General features: G+C 44.1%; 1 protein-coding gene across 1 annotated transcript; it reads left to right on the forward strand.

The window, feature by feature from the left end:
- Window positions 1-1,388: 1,388 nt before the first annotated feature.
- Window positions 1,389-17,302, forward strand: dlgap3 (discs, large homolog-associated protein 3; the record flags this gene model as incomplete). Its single annotated transcript, XM_084563990.1, has 12 exons — window positions 1,389-2,447; window positions 7,149-7,181; window positions 7,710-7,918; window positions 9,917-10,019; window positions 10,108-10,324; window positions 11,434-11,972; window positions 12,516-12,610; window positions 13,545-13,764; window positions 15,482-15,776; window positions 15,868-15,959; window positions 16,160-16,306; window positions 16,955-17,302. The coding sequence occupies 12 exons, from the start codon at window positions 1,389-1,391 to the stop codon at window positions 17,258-17,260; spliced, it is 3,315 nt and encodes a 1,104-aa protein (XP_084420116.1). The 3' UTR covers window positions 17,261-17,302.
- Between the last annotated feature and the right edge of the window lie 5,621 nt (window positions 17,303-22,923).

Below are 22,923 nucleotides of genomic sequence, written 5' to 3' on the forward strand. Positions count from 1 at the left end.
AATCAAATCTAGAAATGCTCGTGTGCATTATGAACAGGCAGCATGCCCGTGATTCATTACGTAGTTAGCAAAGAGGTGGCTAATAGAGGATGCGATTACAGCAGCAGCAATTAATGCCAGCCCAATAAAATACATGATTACTGCATTTTGAATGTAGTCTCAGTTGTTATCCGTATGCTTAAAAGAAAGACAATCCAAAGATGGTACTGTATTTCATTCTGTTTACCTTGAATTGAAGTAACACGAGTGTGTTGGTGATAAGGTTTACATAGTGCCACATTCTTGCTGCATTCATTTGATTTCCTGCATGTTTTTTTTGTGGAGAAGATCCCATCTTCTGCACTTTTACGCTTTTGAGTCAACAGCGGGGTTGGTTTTTACCTGCTCACCTGGATATTGTGCATCCTGTTATTGTTCACTTGGTTCTCAAAGAGTGAAATCTCTCTGTAATGGGTTTCACGGGCTTTTCTGAATATGCTTGGATGCTGCCACTCTCCATCTCCTACGCGTTAGGATGCACGTGATCAATAAACACACTCCGTAAATCACGTAAATGCTCGGAGACTGCCTGCAGGTCTAGATGGAAATTTAAAAAAAAAAAAAAGGAGGACAATAAGGAGTGCCGGACTGATGAGTAAAACGATAAATGGCAGAGGGGAGCAAGAGATGCTAAACAGGAGTGAGGCACAGACTGAGGAGAGGCAGAGAGAAAAAGAATGGATAATATTCTTCATTTATCAGCCTAGCAGCCTTTGAGATGAATGGGAATAAGAAAGCCGTCTCCGGGTGCTTATTGCAGCCTGCAGGATGAACACACACTACTGCAGTGTTTGTCTTTAGTTGGGTGAAAAATGAAGTGCAACATCAATAAAAATGTTAATCAGAAAAAGGGGGGAAAAAAATAACTTTGTGTAGACTTTCAATTTGGGGCCACTTGATAGAAGAGAGAAAGCAGCCTGGGTGTCAGTCAACAAGATCTATTTTGTTTTGTTGCGATTCATTCGAAAGTCATACCATGAATTTGACTCCTCTGCACCTCCCACATTTATGTCTCATTTACAGTGCAAAACTAGACTTCATACCCACTCAGTCATATTTTTTTGCATAAGGCCTATGCAGCTGTTTTTGTTTAGTTGTGCAAATCAAATCCTCCTTATGCAGATTTCGTCTGTGTCAAATTCTTGAAATGTTGCAAGGTATAAGAGGGATAGATTCATAGCACTTCATCATCATATCATAGTTATTCTGTGTAATGAGTGTATTATCTTTTTTTTTTCCTGCCTCCAGGTGAGACCAGTGCAGCCCTGTCACGCCCACAGCGCCCCCTTTCGGCCCGGACCGCCCACCACGGTCCGGGCCCTATGAAAGGGTACCATGTCAGCCGTAGCATGTCTCAGCATTCCTCTGGTGGTGGCGGAGGAGGCCCCTGCCACTGCACACCTGAGGACTGTGACGGCCCGGGCAGGGACTACTATCAAGGTCACAGCGATGGCCATTATTATCCTCCGGGAGGTCCAGCTGAGGCGTTGGCCCTTGAGCGCCACCACTCGCACTCCCACTCACACTCCCATAGCCACTCTGGAGGGGGCACCTTTCCCCGCTCCCACCTCAGCCAGCACCCGCCACTACAGTCATTTGACTCTTGCGAGGAGTGCGTATCCTCAGGCCATGGAGGGAAGATGCACCGCATTCCTCCAAACTTGATAGACCAGTTTGAGAAGCAGGTGCCCTTCCATCCCGATGGCTTCCACACTCTGCAGTACCAGCGCACCGCTAGCGGCGGCGCTGAGCAACGCAGCGAGAGCCCCTCGCGCATTCGCCACCTGGTCAACTCAGTGCAGCGCCTCTTCGCCAAGTCCCATTCCCTGGAAGCGCCATCCAAGCGGGAGTACAATGGTACAAGGGGAGGAGGGGACTACCGTGGTGAGAGAGGGGGAGGCCATAGGAGCGGAGGCGAGGATAGCCAGTACTCAGGCCACCAGTCTCGCTCTACCAGGAGGAGCAAGTCCCGAGAACGTAGCAAGAGCGGAGACTCTCGGCATGAGTCGGGCAGACGCCACCGCAGCAGGACAGCAGGCTGGTGGAGTTCTGACGACAACCTGGACAGCGACAGCAGCTTCTTGGTCAGCGGTGGTAGACGGGGGTATCCCGTTGGACACGACAGCCTGGATGCCGCCATTCAGGAGCTCACCATGAAGAAGCCCAAGGAACGGAGTGCGGGGCCGGGATCTGGGGAATGCATGGCCTGTACCACTATGGCTCTGGCTGGGAGTGAGGGAGGAGGACACCATGGGCACCATGGTCACTCCCTGAAGAGGAGCACCTGGTCAGCCATGACAGTGAGTCAGGCCAGGGAGGTGTATCCTTCCACCAGGGGAGGAGGCTACGACAAAGCACTAGTGCCCATTGAGAACAAGCTGAAGGAGAGGACCTTTCACTACTTGCAGGTATGGCTGTATATATACACTGTGCTTTATGTACTGCAGGAGCTTGTCAGTGTACAGAAGGGACATACTGTATGATGCAAGTGGTTTACTCTGCTGCTTGGTGCTGACCTGCAGCGTAAAGCAATATGTCTGTAAATAAGCCATGATACGTTCTTGCTACACATTTCCCCAATAAGGACAGCTTCACGTGATTCAGAACAACCTCACGGTACAGATTCAAACTAAAAATACAACCACTTTCTGACTCAAGCTTACCACAATAAGTCCACATGTATTAATATTTGGGTACTTTCCAAGGAACTAGCATTTCCTTCAGCCATTTGTTTTAACTTAAAATAAATCAGTCTGCTGTTCTTCTACAGCCAAAGGCCCTGCAACGCTTAGTCCATATAATCACAGAATTTTTCGTGTTGCAACAAAAATCTAATAAAGTTAACTGCCGTTTAAAAAATAAATAAAAGCAAAGGCGGATGCAGAAAGCTGGCACAACTGAACAATAAGTGACTTGCAGTGCTACAAGCAGTATCATGAAAGTCCCTGCACCATTAGGCAGTACTAACACTACAAGTAGGGATTATTTGGGGAGTGAAGTAATGAAACATAAATTTGATTTAGACGCTGCTCCTCCCATTGGAAACGCAAGTACAGGTACAGAGTATGACAAAACGCTTTCTGTGCCAGGCAATGGAAATTCACCTTTCATCATAAAAATCACCAACAGCATGGTAACAAGTATTTCATCGCAATTTTAAGTATAATTGCTTTCATAAATTTTTGGCGAAGCGTATACTGAATCCCTTTCGACGTGGGTCCGCCCATCTGTTCTATTCACTGGGTGTTAGGGTTAGACAACAAGAGTTTTGTGCTGCATACAATTTTTGATAAAAAGCGTCAAAACATGAAATTGTACAGCCCGGACTTAAAAAAGTAAAATGTCCTCCTGAGAGACTAGATAAACTGTCTTGCTTTAAGTCTGAAAACAGTGATAATCACACATGTATTATTCCCCTCTATCTCCCAACAGTCCATCTCCCACTTCGATTTTCCCAGGTCCCATTCATTTATTTTCTGCACACGAATCTCCTGAAAATGAAAAGCTTTTGGCTGTTCCAGTGTATCTAAAAAGGCATCGAGAGAGCGCACACTTAGAAACATACACACACACACCTCCAGCTGTGTTGAGGCAGAGCTGCCATGCAGGCTGTGTTTCTACGGAAACAGCAGGTAGCCACAGGAGTCCCTGGTGTTTTTCCAACTCTCATCCTTTAGACACAGCTGAGGTCTGCCGATAGAAGAGACAGGGCCGCGTGTGCTCCGAGTTTCCAAAAGACAAACCCCCTCACAATTTGCCTGTGTGCTTTGGGGCGCCATCACATTCACACCGAAGGACATGGAATGAACTTCCCTGCTGCAGCTTTTCTCGTATCTCCAGGGGTCACAAGCAGTTTTGGGGAGACGGTATGTTGAGTGAATTTTCTGCCGCACTAAGATGTGCTGAGGCCATCCACATTGATCCGTGGCTTCAGAGCAGACAGCTTCCTGGAGCTGCAGATGTAGAGCGGCTCAGGTCTGTTCCACCAGGACCAAACCTTAGAACAAACGGCTGCACAGGTGCAATATTGAAGCAACAGCTCCAGCTAAAACCTCATTTTCTGAAAGCACCATGCATCCAACAACTGGCTGTAAATCCAAGCACTCTTATATGAGAGATCTTTATTGCAGCTGATAAAAAATTAACCCGACTCTGCAGATCTCCTCACTTCATGAGTGTTATAGAAACTTTCAGTTCATTTAGCTGGTTTATGAGATTAGATTTTTATGAATTTGATGCATTCTCACCACCTTAATCAGCAAAAGAGCTCTAAAAACCAAAGTTCACCTGTCTTAAGTTAGAACTAGCTGGTGGACATAATCGAGAGCAAGAAATATTTTCAACAAAACAGTCAAACAGAATAGATCTTAAAACGAGGGAATACTGAATTGACATTTATCAGACATACAACTTCAAATGAATGCTAATTTGGCTTAATATCTGCTGGATTTGTAAGACTGGGAACAACTGAGCTCATCGACGTAAGGTGATAATATGTCAGCCGTGTTCGAAGGTTCTAGTTGAGCCTCAATGTGGCCATAACATCCAACCTTCTAACGCTATTTAATGATACAAACACTCATAAAGAGGATTTTTAAACACTTCAGTAGTTGCATTTCATGTTGTTTCATGAATGTTATGTACTCAGCTCGATGTGCACAAACAAATTAGCTATTAATAGTAGTGTTAATAGCACAAGAGAACATAAATAACGTACTGCAAATATGCTGTATTCAAAAGCAATCAAAGGATGCTGCAGACGCTCCCTCCCTAGTCATACTCCCATTCTCCCTTCTGTGTTTTATTTGTAACATCTCTACAGCATGTACATGCTCATTCTGACAAGTCCACTCTGTAGTCGTCCAAGTGTGCTGCAAAAACTCAGGAGGGGACAAACAGCAACCAAACTTATGTGAATCTTCACAAGTCTGAATTACAGCGGCCCAAGGCAAAAGGACGTGTGCAAGGGTTTCTCCCATGGTGTGAAAGCCAATCACGACGTGCGGCATCAGAGCCCGGCGCTCTCCATTCCCTAACTCTCACCCTTGCGCCTGGCCTGTATGTGATAGATAAGGACTGATAAAAGAAAAGAAAGAAGAAACGAGAATATGGAGCGAGAGTGAAATGAAGACAGAAGCGGCGAGGGGGAGAGAGACAAAGATAGAGGGGGAGAAGAGCCAGGTAGAGGGACGCAGTAATAGCAAAGCAAGCTCGGGGATAGAAAAGAGATAAAGGAGGTGATGGTAGCCGAGGGGTAACGGGAGAAGAGGAGAGAAGGTGCCGGATGAAGGAAATGAGAGATAGTGGATGGCCAGGGGACCGGGAGATTAGGCTGAATCATCTTTTAAGTGATGACCTTAAAAACACACACTCAGCTGGATGGCCAAACCCCGGGGCCTTGACAGTGTGTGTGTCAACGCGTGTAGGTGTTTTCATTTGGTCACATGCTGGTATGAGACTGCACAGCAAAAGAAAAAAAAAAAAGAAAAGAAAGACTGAGAAATCCTTCAACACAAGCAGCTGCGTTACTTACTGTAGGATGGTGTAAAGCTTTCATCATACTGGAAAAGAAGTGGGATCAGATGAACGCGCACACATCAAAATGAACGGTCCTCCACAAAACTAGGATTACATGTAGAAGGTCACTTGATATGATTCTAATTAAAGCTGCATTTGTCATTATGTGAAAGGGATTGCTCATGGGTGAACACCCACGTAAAATCATCATTTAACTCTGCATCTTTCATCAGCTCTAAAGAGCTTTTGTAAGGAATTCTGTTCAAAGAGGACCCAGAGGCAGGACACACAGGCAAAGAGGCAGGAGGAGCAAACAAAAGTGAATTTAATTAAACTTACCGGAGTCGAGAAGGAACGGGCGCTGCCTTGTTAACCCAGGTAAAGTCCAAATAAGCAGAAAAGAAGAAAATCCAACAGAGGAAAACACTCACCAGAGGAATCCAAAACAAATTACAAAAGAATCAAAAAAGTGGAAGAACAAGGACGCCGGGAAATTAACAGTGACGCTGGGTACACAGGAGGGTATCAGACAACTGACAAAAGGTTTGACTTTAGGTAGACAAAGTGCTGATGTGGAAACAAGACACAGGTGAGACTAATGAGCGCGAAGCACATGGTCAACAAAGCAGGAAAACAAGACAGGAAGTAGAACTTATTTAAGACGTAGAGCCTATTGTTTTACTCTGGTCACACTTCAAATACAATATTCTACAATAAATAAATAAATAAATAAATAAATACTTCCTACGTGCTCAGCCCTGTATTAATCCACGCACTGACAAAGTTAGCCATTAGCTGGGGAAAATAGTCAAACAGCAAGCAAAATACAAATCCAGATACTTTCTGTAACTTGACTTACGTTAGTCAGATGGCTGGAAACATTTCAAATGTTGCTTTTGTCCTCTGGATACGTAAAAAATGTAATTCATTGCTAAACCGTTGGGTATGTCCTCTTTTAGGGCAAATAGTATGTCAAATATTATGTTTTAAGTTACCTTGGTTCCCCCTAGTGGCCAAAAAATATGAAAGTAGCTTTAAAGATGAGAACTGTCATGTCTTTTATTGTTGTTATTGTTTTTTTAAATTCATAAATAAGTAAAGTATAAAATTTGACATTAAACCACTGGAATAATATACCAGAAAAAAAATCTCACAGCCTTATTCATTATTCAGATTTTGTCTTTCGTCTTAAAATTACAAACCAAAACAGGATAGCAGCATTCTGATGAGGTTATTAAAAGTCATATATCTTGTATGAAGGTCAAAGTCTTGTCAGCGTAAGGTTTTAATTGAATAGCTTTTCTTTCACTATGCATTGTCTTCCTCCTTAGTTTGTTGTCTTGGCGAGCTCCTGCGTGTTTTCACGTTTTGTTTTCCCATCAGAAAGTCATTTTTCTGTCTGTCAGTCTTCTTTTCTGCTTCTCTTTTTCACGTTTCATGTCACCCTGTCCGCCTCTGTGTGTGTGTGTGCCACCTCGCCTACATTCTATTCGCTGTCCTCTCTGCTTGTCTGTCCACCTCTCCGGGTATTTGTTTATTTGCTCTCCGTCTGCCGGCTTCCAGCTTACGTTGTTTCTCCTTCTCTGCGTCAGTGTTTCTCCAGCTGTCAGAGTTTCTCTCTCTCTGTAAGTTCCTTTGTCTCTTTCTCTCTTTCTCTAACCCCATCTCTCATGTATGCATATATGTGCATGTGTGTGCGTGTGTGCGCATGAGCATGACTGAGATATCTGACGTGTCTGCTGTGGGCACGTGAGCCAGGGCCGCTCGTCGGATTCATCGCTTTCCTTCTGTTTGAGGTGTGAAATATTTTTCGAAGATGAAACATATTTCTGTTGTGAGAAGTTTTTGGACTTTAATAACAGATATTGGGAAAAAACTGCCAACGGTGCAGTGAAAGTATCTTCAATATCTCAACACTGATTAATTCACAATGTGATTCCTTAACAGCTGGTGTAGAAGAGGAATGCATACTTACTTTTAACACGTTTTAACCCATTTCTATACCACTACTAAATGTTTGACCATGGGTCTGGTCCTCATGGTTGTTGCATTTCTACTCACACTACATGTTGTATTTTCAGATCCACAAGTTGGTCATTTTTAAACCCGTATTTGACTACGAGTATTTCTGGGTGAACGCGAATGTGCCTCAGGTCCCTTCAGAAGACTGGGGAGGAGGGTATGGCGGCGGAGCTGACGGCGGAGGGGAGATTCCCTGCCGCCGAATGCGGAGCGGCAGCTACATCAAGGCCATGGGTGACGATGACAGCGTCGACTCAGACACAAGCCCTAAAGCCTCGCCGAAGTCCACCCTGATCGCTCAGAGGGATGCCTTCAGACGGTCTATCAGCATGGATCAAAGGTCAAATGCCACAAATTCTGTCTATATTAATGAAATAGAAAATCCTTGACCTACTATTCTCTGATTAAAGAAAAAAAAACTGGCCATGTTTTAAAATGTGGTACAAGATACAAAGACAGACAGAGGACAGGGACGACACAAGCTTTGCTAGTTCTACCCAGAATGTGACCATGTAATGTTTCTGTTAAAAAAAAAAGAGCTGATTGCTCCAAGAATAAGTTGGATCCACTTTTTTCATTATGCTAATTTTCCTTTTCTATCCCTTTATCTTTGGTTTCAGTCTAAAGTACTGTTGCACCACTGCAGTAGCCAAGAGAGCTAAATGCCGTGCAACTTCACGAAATATATAGCAAATAAGCAAATCGTAAGCTTCATCAATCTGACTACGCGCTGATATACTCACAGCCGGATACAGAAACGCAATGCAAATGTTGCTGACATTTGCTTCTCATTAATGGTGTTGGAAATGAGCTAAAAATGAAAGATGTTGCTTTTTTTTATTATTTTAACATGCCTTTTATTATAACGTATAAGCCTGCTAATTCAAATGCCCTCATAATAAGTGATAGGCTTACTAAAAACAATGACTGATGAAGACGTCTCTCGGCCACTGTATAGCCAGTCTTTTAGAGATACAAGAGTAAAATGTTTCCATTGTAAGTGCAAATATTACAATGCATAAAGTGTCAATTTTGAAATGTTCAGTCCAGGCTCATATGGTAACACATGTAGTTACATTTCGCAACCATGATCTGATTTCACACAGTCTGTGAACATGAGAGAACCATGAAAAGAGTGAGTTACCTTGCTGAGAAGACGGAGGTGTGAACGCTGTCGCCTTGCAGCTCTTCATCCAACAGCTCAACGCAGCTGCTCCTTCTTGTTCCATTACTCGCTGAAACCTTTCAAATGGATCTGCTGTCAAAAAAAAAAAAAAAAAGAGGCCATTATCGTGTTTTGTAGACACGTAGCGCCAGGTAAATGCTTTTAATTTGAAGCTGCAGCGGTAGGAAATATTTGCATTAGCAGCAATCTCTGAATCCATCAGCTACCGCCTGATGGCGGTTTAGCATTCGGCATTCATACGCAGATATTTGTTTATAGAGATGACATTAGCAGCGGCATTTTTTCCGGGAACGTGAGATGGGACGCTCAGCTTGTTGTAATGCACGCATATAATTATAGGATCAGTCACTATTGTGTTAGCTCATTCGGTTTGATGGATACGTTTGGACAGATAAAAAGAATAATGGCCAAAACTGAACCAGTGGATGCAGACATATACTAACATATAGGGGAAATTACACAAATATTTCCCATAATATTTACCATGTAGTATATATTCCTATGTTCACATGCTGTGTAGAACTGATGGAGTTGCCCTTTAAGATAAATAAGAAACATATTTCTATAAGACTGCCGTCGCTCATTAAGAGATGACAATGTGAGCCACAGTGCTGTAGTTTAAAATGAAGATTTTAAGACCATAACTTGTCATACTGAATTATTGCCCAGCCGTACTCTGAAGCACAGATTTTATCACATCCGCCTGGTCCAATTACCGTCATTAAAAAAAGAAATAGAGCAGGGGCATTCGTGGTTTTATCTTATAAGTGAAAACCTTCACACAGGCAGGTTTCGTGGAAACCCCGGAAGTTTTCACATTTAATCCCCCAGCATAACATTTCGATTAAAATGTACAAATCATAAATGGACGTTTTGATTTCTTCCTCTTTAGGCGTGAGGATTCGGCATCTCACTCGAGATGACTCCAGATGGCTGAGTCATACACAGAGCGTGACCCATTAGTGAAATGTTATGTTAGTTATGGCTGATCAAATGGTGTACTGTGTGCTATGGAAATGAGCTTTTCACAATAATAGCAAAGCAAATGGCTGGGCTTTTTACAGCCAAAATATTGAGTCGTGTTAGACACAACGGTGGGTTTTATAATGGTTGCTGCAGTTATCAGTAATGCTGTGTATGTGTTAATTCCAGGTACTCGTGTAAGCAGTGCACAGATTCCTACCCCAACAGCCGAACCACACCCAAAACCCACACCCGCTCTCGTAGCTACACCCGCTCTTTGACCAGCTCGCAGGTACCGAACGGCGTGGTTCATGCGCACGTGTATTCAAAGGTGTGAAATTTAGACTTCAAACTGCCTCACCTGTCCTCTCATCCTCCAGCTGGGAGATACGCTGAACCGTCAGTTCGAGGCCGTGTGCGAGACCATGTTCGGGGAGGTGGAGTCCCAAGCCGTGGAGGCCCTGGATCTTCCCGGCGTGTTCCGGACTCGCAGCCACAGCTACGTTCGCGCCATCCAGGCCGGCTGCTCCCAGGACGACGACTGCCTCTCCGTCTTCTCCATGTCCGGCCCCCAGGGAAGCATCAAGAGCGGGGCCGGTGAGTGCACGGTTTAGTCCGCCAATGTTGTCTCTCGTGAGAGCGTTAGGAGGCTGTGTGGTTGCCTTTTATGAACCTGGTGAGAGAAGGAATTATTGTGAAGAAAGCTACACTCACACAGCTTCATGCAATGCGCGCATCCATTTTTAATGTTTAGCCTTTTTTCTTCCGTTCACTCTCTAATGATCTCACGTTTTCACTCGAGCCTCTGTGTCGGTGTACATGCCCGCTATAGGCTTCGACTCGTGCGAATGCTATTGTGCATGCTCTTTGTTCTCTGTCACTCCTCTCTTGTCTTTTTCATCTCTCTCATCACCCTTTCCTGTGCGACTGCAGGTTTCTCAGGCTCAGTAAAAAGGCACAGAAACCCTCATGATTCTGACAGTAGCTCGGCGTCTTCAGCCGCTTCCGTCTCTTCTGTCTTTTATTCCTGGTTCTGTGTTTGCTTATTTGTGTTTGTACAGCGGAGCCACTTTAGTTCCTCGCAGCACTGAAGTTTCTTAGCCTCCAGCAAATCCCCCATGTGAGATTTAATAAAGCCTCTGTGAAGTGTCATCTACAGCCACCACAAACATGCACAGTGCACATTCTCACACACCGCCGTACATGTCTGGTGGTTCGCTCCATAGGTCTCATCTTTACACTCTGAAAGTAAACTGTCTCTACGTACAGTATGTACGTCTGAAGAGGCAGGAGGCAGCGGCGGAATCTGTGTGCCTCATTTTAATATTCCTCTCAGGAAATTGCTTTGACGTCTTAAGAAGCAGTTTTTAGGTTAGCTCAAGGGAAAGGGTTTTCTTTTGTCAGTGTTGCTATGTTTGTTTTTTCCACCAGTTCGTGCCATGTCTCTCCCTGAAATTCATACCAGTTGCATTTTGAATCTTTCTGTCACATATTGCATTGACATCGTTTTTTATGTTGTTCTCTCTCCTTCTCTCTGTACTGGTTCTCCTCTTATTTTTTTCCACTAACTTTCCTGTCGCATTCTCCATCCAGTCTGTCTCTTTTGTAAGTATTCACCTCCGCTGCTCCCTGTTGACATATTTGGCTTCTAACGGCCCCGCTATGCCTCTTTCTTCCTTTTCCCCCCTGCTCTTCTGACTCTTCAGTCTTTCCTTATCGCAAAGGTGCTCCTCCCCCACTCCCACCTCGCATGTCAAAGTCTTCACTGTCAGTGCGGGCCCAGAGCAGCACAGAGTCCACCCAGGATGCCTACTTCCAGAGCAGCGGACAGTTGACCTCAGGCTCCGGCCCCGGGCGCGCCAAGCAGCACAGCAACTCCGTGGATCTGGGTAGCTCTGACGGGCCCTCGGGTCGCTCATCCAGAGGAGGCTACTACACAGCCGGTGGCCCTGGACGCTCCCGGCAGCACAGCAACTCCGCGGAGAGCCTCGACGGGGTGAGAGGTTCAAGGGAGCTGGTGCCCTACGGAGGGGGCCCGGGAGTCGGCGTGAGAGCGAAACACAGCAGCTCAGCTGACAGCCTGCTGGAGGGGCCACCGAGGCCAGCCAGGGAGAGGGACGGCAGGGTCGGAGGCAGCCTGGGGAAGTCAGTCTCTTTGCCTCAGAACAGCATAATCCTGAGTAAAGCAGGAGGGCAGGATGAAGGACGCGGGGGAAGAAAGTGGAGGCCATCCATAGCCGTGCAGGTGAGAGACGATGGTTAACTACCACATCTCCGTCACCTAAATACATTCACAAATTGATCATTTTCAACTCAGATGGGTCAAAATACAGTTTTGATCGACAACGTACATGTTTCCTGAGCTGAGAGTCGGATGAGAAGATCAAACCTACTCTTGGCCGTGTTTGGAGACTTCCTAAAATTTTCCTCCAGACTCTGTGCCGAGCTTAGCTAGTTAGCTCTTGGCTATAGATCCATATTTAGCATACAGACTTCTGAGTGGCAGCAGTCGTCTACTATAAGACTAAAGTTGTACATTCTGGGAAATACAATCGGTAATATAATAACTGTTTAACTTCAGTGGCGCTGGTTGGTAAAGTCTTCTTTTATTCATTTCAATTTTGTGGAAAGCCATGACAGGCGAGTTTGATCATCTAACTCAAGCAAGAGAAAACAACCCTATTTCCCAAAATGTCCCAGTATTCCTCTACTTCCAGTTTGCATGAAAGATGTGTTTTTCACCAAATACTGTACCTCTGCACACTGACTTCTTCTTCTCCTGCTACAGGTGGACAGCTCAGAGACTCTGTCAGATTCCGATGCAGAGGGCAAAGCTCTGACAGAGGTCCACTCTATCGGGGTCCAAGTGGAAGACGACAAAAGGTAAATCAAGTACGGCGTGACAAAGTATCTATCAAAGTACGTATCTTTGAAATCTCCTCCCAGCTCGAGCTGTTTATTTTGCCTGGCATTTCATTTACTGTAATTACGGTCGCAAACTTGCAAACTAAAGATGCTGTTTGTTTAATTTGCCTCGGAATACGTGGCTTCATCAAGAACTTTTGGTCTCTGCACGGTAATTTATGTTAATAATTTGGATTTATCATTTTAAAAGGCCTTTATCTCCTGGGCGCCCGACAGTGCAGCCAACTACGGTTGATTTCTAGGCTAGATCCTATTATTTCATTTAACATTTCATCAGACATCACAGCTTGAAGTCAGTAACACTTTGTTCCAAGAATGTCTTGTTTTTTCGCCATTAGTGAGTGTAACCATGACTACAGCAAATCATGCGCTCAGCATGACTTTCACGCGTGTCTCAGCCCTTTTCCTAATTATATCCAGCACTGCTTACGGGTCAGATCAGCACGCATGCATGCGAGCGCTTGCAGCGTTGCATACTCTCAAACCGCGAGTGGCGTGTGATCATGCACCTGTTAACAATGTCCCCCACCTCCTGCAATCATCGAGGATGACAGTGTGGCATCGAAAAAAAACAGGGGGCCGATCACGGAAATCTGAGTCACACCTCACACCTCATCAGACAGCGAGGAAGGATGAGGGGAGGTGGGGTTTAAACTTGCAATAGAGTAAACACTCATCACTGAGTCCACTGACATGACATTTGCACACACTGATGCGTCATATGCCAGGGGATTTAGCAGGACTTATAACAGCCTTGTTAGTAGTAGTGACTTCAGTGACAGCACAGCTGGGCTCAGACTGAAATGTGCGCTTATTCGAAAATAAATCGAGAAAGACTTGTGCGTGCTGTACTCCGTGTGAATGCACTGCACTGCAACTCTCTGTCTTGCAGGCGCGCTCGTTTTAAGCGCTCCAACAGCGTGACGGCGAGCGTGCAGGCCGACCTGGACCCCGAGGGCTTCCCGGGCCTCACCATCGCTGTGCCAACACAGGACAAGAGTCTTCAGTTCGGCTGCTCTTTCCAAAGGCACTCCTCAGAGCCCGAGTCTGCTAGCCAGTACACAGAGTGCCACCGCACCGTCCACACACAGGGACAGTGGGCCTACAGAGAGGTAAGATCTGCAACGATGTGCAAAACTGTCCTGCCAAATTAAAGACTTGGAGTGTCCATATAAACAAACTGGTGTGTACATTCCAATGTTTTGGTGAGTGTTTCTTACTAAAAGACATTGTTAGCATCCATATAGAATGCATTAGGCTATGTGTAAGTCACATTTTTAATAAATATTTTGGAAACTGCCTTCATGTTTGCTGGTGGACTCCTGATAGACTGCCTTATCGAGTGAGAGTAATATGGATGGAGACAACTAAACACACTTGTTGTGGCTAGTATTTTTTGATCACCTTGCTAGATTTTCTGCCAGTTCTGTTGAAGGTAACCTGTAAAAAAAGAACACAACACAATTGTTCTCAGAAACCGTCTTATGTAAACCAAGGAAAAGTAAATCACTGCATGAATATTCATTCAGCGGTTAACCGTTGTTAATCGGATTTTGAAAGCTATGTTTAGGGATCCCTTCAAAACAAATTACAGCTCCAATCTTGTATTACAGCTTTATTATGAATGTCTGGAGAAATATCATTTAATCAGATGAAACGGCACAATGCCATTTTAGATTAAAAGACTACAAATGGCCTCTATGATTATGGGTTCCTAGCAAAATGAGTCCTTTGTACCAATAAATAAAAGAAAGACATAATGAAACAACACTGTCAAACACACATTCAGTACAGCTGGCTAGATTAGATAGTTCAGATGTTTCTCTATCTTCTTTGATTGGTTGTTATTGTGACATGCCAGTATTATTACCTGCATTTAATAAGGGTTAAAAGGTAGATGAAATGGGTTTAGACATTCAAAGAGACTTTTTTATTGTGTCCATGTTCCAATGAAATTCTGTGTTGAATCATTTCTTTTATGTAAATCAAAGAGGCTGGAAGGTACAATCATTACTCATTTATCTTCAACGCTACATGCTAGCCGCTTAGCTTGCCTGTTGTAGTGGTGGTCCATCAAGACCACCACTACAACAGGCGACAGGCAACAAGACTGCGTTTACTAGCTTTTAGATGCTTCTTCCCTGCCTTTAACAGCACATTTCCTGCCATGTTGCAGCTGTCAGCTGTTTAATTATGTGAAACCTTTAGTTGGAATGCAAATGGCCCTGGCCATGTGTCCTTGTGACAATACAATAATCTGACAATAATCTGCTTGATAACATAATGTTCAAATGTCAAAAACACCAGGAAACATTGACTGTTGATGAAAATGGAACAAACCCTCCATAGCTTTACCGTTAGGATTAGTGTGGTGTCTCCAGTTGTCGCCATCTTGGTAGTGTCTGGGTTCTCCTATCTCCAGATACAGCTGATGGTTTCCAGACCAAATGTTTAGCACTCTGACTACTCAGAATGCCTACCTATCATAAAAAATGATAGGTAGACAATGCAGTCAAAGCATAGAAATCATCCAGCAACAAACTGTAGAAGCCAACCACCACAACTACTGACATCTGGCTAGCACAAAGCCACTAGATGACGTCATGTAGTCCACTGATGGTAGCGTTTTTACTAGCATCACAAGCAGTACACATTCAGTGTGCTCTTCAGTGCACTCCTGCAAGCAAATGTGGCCCGCCTCTTTCATTTACTAAGAGAATGGTTGCAGTGAACAGAAGGCTTGCGGTGAACATATGTTCACAAGATCAGTACTATTATGGGTCGGCCAAATTCCATGAGCCCAAACAGTTTTGTCTTATGCAAACCCAGGACTTTATCCAGAGTGGCTACACTAGTGAAGCTTGCCAAGCAGACCCACGGCCCCACCAGCACCCACACTTGCCTCCACGTTCCCACTCTCCTCTGCCCATTACCTCTGAGCGAGCCTGGGCCGGGACACCGTCACTGGAGGGGCCCCGGAGCCTGCCCGACTCAGGCCGAGCTTCACCCTGCATGAGAGATGGAGAGTTCTTCCTACGCCTCCTTCAGACAGAGGTGGAGAGGATGGAGAGCTGGTGCCAGAACATGGAGCGAGAGGCAGAGGAGAACGAACTTCCAGAGGAGAGTGAGTATGGACGGCGGATCCAAGACAAAGATTAAGAATGTCTGTTTGAAAATGGATTTTTATCACTGCTCATGTGCCGTTTCCCTTCTAGTTCTTGAGCTGATTCGAAATGCAGTTGGCAGTGCCCAGATGCTCATGTCTCAGAAAGTCCAGCAGTTCTTCCGCCTCTGCCAACAAAGTGTGGTGAGTATTTGTGATTGCATGCAAAATCATGACAGCACACATTAAACATGGTGCATGGTTTCGCCGAGATCCACTGTCGTTGCAGGCAAAATTAGCCTGGCTGCAAACACTCTTCCGGAGATAAGTGGCTCCATGTAATTCATCTCTCTTTCACAAATCCTTGAATTTCTCACCCATCACATGTCATGTCTCCCACACAGGACCCATCAGCCTACCCGCAGCCCACGTCTCAGGACCTGGCAGCCTTCTGGGAGCTGCTCCAGCTCAACATAGAGGACGTCAGGGTCAAGTTTCAGGACCTCCAGAGGATCAAGGACTCTGGTTGGAGGCTCCCTCCTGAAAAGAAGGTGAGAGGCCTGGGGGTCCAAACAACCGTGGTTTCCCTTCAGCACTCCCCCAGAGCTAAGATGGCAGTGTGCAGACGAGTAGCACAGATGGTTGTGCCCTCAAAGCCTTTGCAGGCTGTGAAAATACAGAGCAGCAAGAGGAACTGAGCTGAGCTTCCCACAAGACCGTTAAGTCTTAAGGTGTTAGATTTTTTTTTTTTTTTTTTTGCATTTATTGCAGGGGATCAAGAAAAAGAATAAACTTGTCTGTTATATTTTTTTCTGTCAAGGTTAGCCTACGCACTGAACAACGCCATTGTTCTTGATAACAAACTAACAATTGTCTCTCTTTTCTTTTTCTTTTCCTTTGTTTACCTATGTTTGCCTTTTCTTCTCTCATTTCAATTTTTTACACAATGCAAATGCATGCTGTCACTCTGTCATTCTTTTTTTTGATTTGTTGTAATGTTTTGGCCCATCGTTCCTCCTCACATGAACTTCACCCTTTTTGTTGGCGGTTTTGTCCTTGGTTTCCTCATTCTCTTTCCTCCTACTTTTGCATGGACTCTCTTCTACACAACCATACAAACCCCATTTTTATCCCCGTCACGAACTATCCACCCGTGGTCCTCGCTTTATATCTGCGGCTCATCATCGTCGTCGAACTAGGAGGACAAGAAGCTTCCTCCCCCGTTACCAAAGAAGCCAGCAGGTGGGGTGAGTGGTAGCCTCCGTGCCGATAGCGTTGGGGATGTGGGTGCCGGAGGCGGGTCAGGTGGCCTGATCGTGCCTCGAGTGGGAGGGCACACCCTACCCATCAGGGAGAAGTCCCTGGACCTCGTGGACCGCCAGAGGACAGAAGCGAGGAGGCGGCTGCTCCAGACCAAGCGTACTGCCTCCTTCAGGCAGAACTCGGCCACAGAGAGCGCCGACAGTATCGAGATCTACATCCCCGAAGCCCAGACTCGACTCTAAACACAAGGCTGAGGTGTTTCCCTCCCACCGCCTCACTCCCTCCTCATTATTGCGAAACGGACCTGTGTACCAGTCTCAGTCTTTCTCTGAGCCCAGTTTTGGATCTTCTTGCCATTTATGTGCTACTCCCCTCAGAGCCTCCATCCAATTCAGTTATCATACTCATTAAACAAGCAATGACAGCCATTTTAGTGTCTTGAAATCTGGACGTTTTACCGACACAGAGGCCTAGACCTGAACTGGTAGCTAGCAGATAAGTCTCTGAATTCCTTTTTTATTATTGTTTTAGCTGGCAACTAACAAGAAATTCCACTTTTATAAAAGTAGTCAGCAGTGGTTCACGCAGTAGTAGCATGCCTGTGCGTGTTCACCTAGCACATCTTCATCACTGAAAATAAAGGGCTTAACTGGCACTAGACCTCTGACAGAATATCCCTGATGCCATTTCAGGAAAATCGGCTCCATTTTATATCTGAGGGGTTTCTGAATCACGACTATCAATCTTCACCGACGCTCCCAGTATGGATGAATAAACATGTTCAAATTTCTCAGCATTAGTTCTAATGCCCTTAAAGTCCGACGGCTGACAAAACCCCAAAGACCATCCCACGAGGATCATCGGCCAATTGCAGCTGGCGCCTTTCACCCAGGTGCCATCTGCCCACACAGTCGCCCAGTCAGAGAATATGAAACAATTTTTTTTATGTCTTTCTTTCATTCCTCGCGTCCCAAGTATCCGTCGACTACCCTCAGCATTCAGCAGTGAGGCTGTCTGAATGTGCAAGTGCTATTTGTATATAGAGTGCACACTCGTGTTTTTGCCAAAAGGAGCTTTTGCAGTGTAGCATCACAGCCTTGACAGCTAGAGAGCATCATAGACAACAACAACAACAAAAAAAATAAAATAAAAAAACAGAGCCCTTTGCTTCTTATGTAGTCTTTCTGAAGTTTCAAGTGTTCAGGGTGGGGTTTCTGGGTGTTTTGGGGGGAATATATTTTGGTGGCTTTTCAGGACTTTACTGAGGAGGCCCCCTTTTCACTGTGAGACTACAGCACCACCAAGTGGTCAAATGAGGACCCAAACTAAGAACAGTGGTCTGTAGAGAGTCCTTTCCACTCAGTCAGGAATTAACAGGCACCCCCGATGAAACAGCCATGAAGGAAAATTTGTTTCAATTTTTTACCTTGACACGCAGCGCGTTTTCTCTTCTCTTGAATATGGACCCCCCCCCCTTTTTTTTGCTTAATTAAAAGAGGCAGTGGATCGCAAGGTAAAAGAGGGAGAGCTGCCGAAGGCCTTCAGTAGAATCCACTCACCTGACTTAAAGCGCAGTCCTCTCAGTTTCACGCAGCACCGATGAAAGAAGAAATCATTTACTGTATCGCTCGTCCAAAACCCTTCCAAAGAAAAGAGGAAAGCATCATTTTGTGAAATGCGGGAGAGAAAGCAACTTGAATCAGTTTTGGTTATTACTCTGAGATTAGATACGACACTTGATATGAATGGAGTTATGTATGTTTGCTGTGTTGTTCTTTTCCCCTTCCTTGAAATCACACTATACAAAGTGTAGCATGATTTTCTTGTGAAGGGTCCTCTTTACAAACTCATGCCAGAGCCGATATTTCTATTTGTATTTGTATGGATATTGCATAAAGGTTTGTGTGTGTGTGTGTGTGTGTGTATGTGTGTGAATGCACTGGAATTACCGAATATGAAGGCCTGTGTGTGGTAAGGGACATGAGACGAAGCCCGACGAATTCTTGAGAAAAGTCCAAATCTGACATTTTTGAAGAAAGATATTAAGAATCTTTTAGCATGACCTGTTTTCTTTCTTTTGTTATATTTCGATGGAATGCATTGGTAAAATGGGATATTTTGATGGGAGATGTATATTTTATAATATAATCTACATTTCTAGATGAGTAGAGATTATTCAGTACAGTATATGTACAAAAAAAAGCATATATCAAATGTGAAATACTGCAGTATTATTACGATAGATTCTAGCATTGTGTGGTACTACAGCTGTGTGGCATATCCAGACTCAGTACATGTGAAAAAGAATTTCAAAACCATTCTTATTATCTTCAGTTTGTGAGTCAGGTTTACAGGGTATAACTGGCAAGAGTGTTAATTGCCAAGTATGATCCTCCTTAGGCCTACTATATATATCTGTGGTTCTAACAAACATATACTGCTGTATTCCCTCCCTGTATTTCCTCTTTAGAACCAACTACATGTGCCTAACCAGCTATATGTGGAGGTTTCCTTTGAACACAGTTTACAGTATATATATCTATATATAGAGAAAAATATGTAAATAGAAGAGTATGAAATCTGCAGAGAATATTGTTGAAGGAACTGTTTTTATTGTACTTGACATGGCATCCTTTATCTCCCTCACTTTCACTTGCAATACACACATAATACTGGAATATTTTGTTGATGTTAATACTGCATGTTTTATGACTGCCTCCTTTGAAATATTTAGCAGGATCTCCTCATTTTTGACCAAGAAAAGGAATAACAAATTTTGTAGCCTTCAAACCTTTTTTTTTTTTTTTTGTGGCTGAGAAACAAACCGAGGAGATTAGATCCTCGGAGGACCATGATACCAACATCTTGTAAACAGGAATCGATGGTTTGATTTGAATATTAGTGGATCAATTTAACAGCTTTCGTGGCGAAACGAGCTGCCCCGGCGATGAAAGAAAGGGGCAGACGTCATGTTTGATTCATCTGCAGCGGCGTGGGCTGCAGAGCAGCCTTTTATCCCATCATCCTCCCTCCTCCGCGACCCTCAAACTTGACAACATCTCAGTGGTGTTTGACACAGCCCTTAAAAATCAAAGCACAAAGACCTGCTTTAATACTGTTACTCCACTGTGAAGGACTCTTGACTCCGCCCTCACAACCCTCAAATCTACTACATGTGGCGGGATGGCAAGGTCTTTCCACTACGAGTTGGCCTTGAGGGACACCAGGAATCACAGAGGCTTTGTTGGATCTTTATCCACAGTAGCAACTACTACTACTTCTTCAACTCTTGCTGACTTTCTCCTCTGTACTTTCTATCATTACATTGAGGTGTTAGCCAGCCACCTTGCCTTGAAACAGGTCCAGTGCAAACACACTTTTGGTGGTTGTGATTTCCATGTTTTTGTTAAGTATTGTACCTATCCATTGTCCTATATCTGCACAGTAAAAACACAGGGGCCCCAGCGCCTGGGTGTGTAGTTATACAGATGTGATCTGAGAACACAACAGACAGACTACTATACGGACCCTCTCACCTCCTTCTATAAGTGCAAATGCCCCACAAGGACAGCCAGACGGACAAGTCAACTCAGAGTACCTCAGTTTCTAACGGCAGTGTGTCCAACCCTGACCCAGGCCTCTGTCCTCAGGGGATTCTCTAACGCCACACAACCGACAGACCCTGAAAACCCAGGGACAGATCAGTCCTGCAGGAACGCTGTTCAATCTGTTCAGCTTCTCTGAAAGACGGGGGGAAATCACTTGTTGTTTGAGCCCTTTTAGCCATCTTCCGAGACCGGAACGGAGCACGGTAACATTAACACGCAGGAGGTGGGGAAAGCTCAACTGTAGCCGATATGTACTGTATGCGTGCATCTGCATTCAACTGGAGCTGGAGGGAAGAAGTAGCAGCAGATTTGAGTTTTAATTTGACATTTCTGTGAGGCAGAGCTGCTCTGGAGAATACATTAGAATCATTAAACCTCAGTGGGAGAAGATAAGGGAGTAGCTTTTCCATTTGAAGCTAAAAGAGCTCTGAGCATTTGTTACTCTTCATTATTCCGAGTTGTATCCACGAAACAAAGGCATCTGGACATGTTGGGTTTGAAGAAGTAGTTTTGCCACTCATCCAAGTAGCTCCTTCAGTTCTAAGTGACTGGTGGGGAGTTGTGCTTTCATTACCTTAGTCTACCCTAAAACTAGTCAAGTGAGTTCAATGTGGACAGCACTCAGATGTTCCGTGAGCATCTGGTTGTTACTGACCTTGTCAGACAAGTTTCTGTAATACCCTAGGCCCTAGGCCTTTTGTGAAAAAGAGAGAGACGAGCGAGAGAAAGTGGCAGTATATATACTGTCTATACACCCTAGGGCCTAGGGTATATAGACAGTATATTTAAATGTATCACCCCAATACTTAAGAACATTATTAGGAACTTTTCTGACAGTATATTTAAATTTATCACGCTAATACCATAGAGTATTATTAGGAACTTTTTTGACAGACCCAGATTTCCAGCAATGTGTAAAAAGTATCCATTGACAAAAGAATCACTTGTAAGCCTTTGAGTGTTTTTGACTAACGAGCAATAATGGAGACAGCATTAGCTGTATCTGGGTGAATACTGAACATTTGGAGCACATCTCATGAAGCAAATCTAAATGCATATTTCCACAGTTTGAGGTATGACTTGCCTCATTTAGCTGTATCATCTCTTTGTGGCCTCTTCTTTTATGGTGTAATTGCGCCCAGTTTGACAATTATGGCCAAATATTTATTAAAAATTTTGCATTATATGGGCAGTGATATCGGAGAGAGAAGTGTCCTGGATTAGGTACCTGAATCATTTCCTGTGACTCATTTGTGCATTGTAAGGAGGTAATTACAGACTGTAAAAGCACTTAATAGCTATTGCTGAAAAGTTCTGCACATATCTAACGCTGTGTGATTTAACAATAACCAACCTTTAATAAAAATCTTTCATTTATACTTGACCAAACCCCTTTCAAATGCTTTTGTTGATTCTCCACTGAGGTTTTTCCTCCTCCCCCCTCTTCCTGCAGAGCAGCTCAGACCCAAGCAGATGTTTAACTGAAACTCCAATGTGCCTTTAGCACTGAGGTGTAATTCTGTTTGTGCGTGTGTGTGTATGTGCGTGTACATTAACACCGTCATGTTGCTTTGCAGTACACACACACACGCACATAATAACCACGTGGATCAGAGGCAACTGAGCAATTACTGTGTAATTAACAAAAAAAAAGAAGAAATTAAAACCCTGCCACCGTCACGTTTACAACAATGTAAATACCTGTTACCAATGGACATTTATCTTCTCAATATTGCATATATTGTTACTACAATATGATTATTATTAGTATGATTAATTATTGCCATCACTTTCATTATTATAAATGGTGTTGTCAATTATAGCTATGGGTAAACATTGTTCTGTATTCAAGGGCGAGTCTTGTGTACAATAACGAAAAACTATAGTTTCTAATGAGAAGTTAAATAAATCGCTGCTACTAAGGAGATGGAGTAGAGAAAGAGCAAAGTGACAATAACTCTGGGAAGACATTTTTTTTTTCTCTGGGATCAGCGATGGATGCTCCTGTGAGGAGTGAGAGATCACCAAAAGAGTAAACAGTTGGGAGTGAATGGGAGATCCAAGTGTAAGACCTTCTTTCTCCATGTGCTTTTATTCCAACCTGAGTTCTTAGTGCCGCCAGAGGAGGAAAACAACATGGACATCAAACCCATGCAGGCGCTCCGCTCTCCATATTCTACTTTATAATGTAGCAAAAACAAACTAGGCCCTCCTTCTGTCCATCTCTCTCCATCTTTCCTCCTCTTTCATCTCTCATACTTCTCTCCTTGATTTATAATTGAGACGGGTTTAGCTTT

The sequence above is a fragment of the Chelon labrosus genome (assembly GCF_963514085.1).
Source record: "Chelon labrosus genome assembly, chromosome: 16".
In the NCBI taxonomy this organism is placed as follows: domain Eukaryota; kingdom Metazoa; phylum Chordata; class Actinopteri; order Mugiliformes; family Mugilidae; genus Chelon; species Chelon labrosus.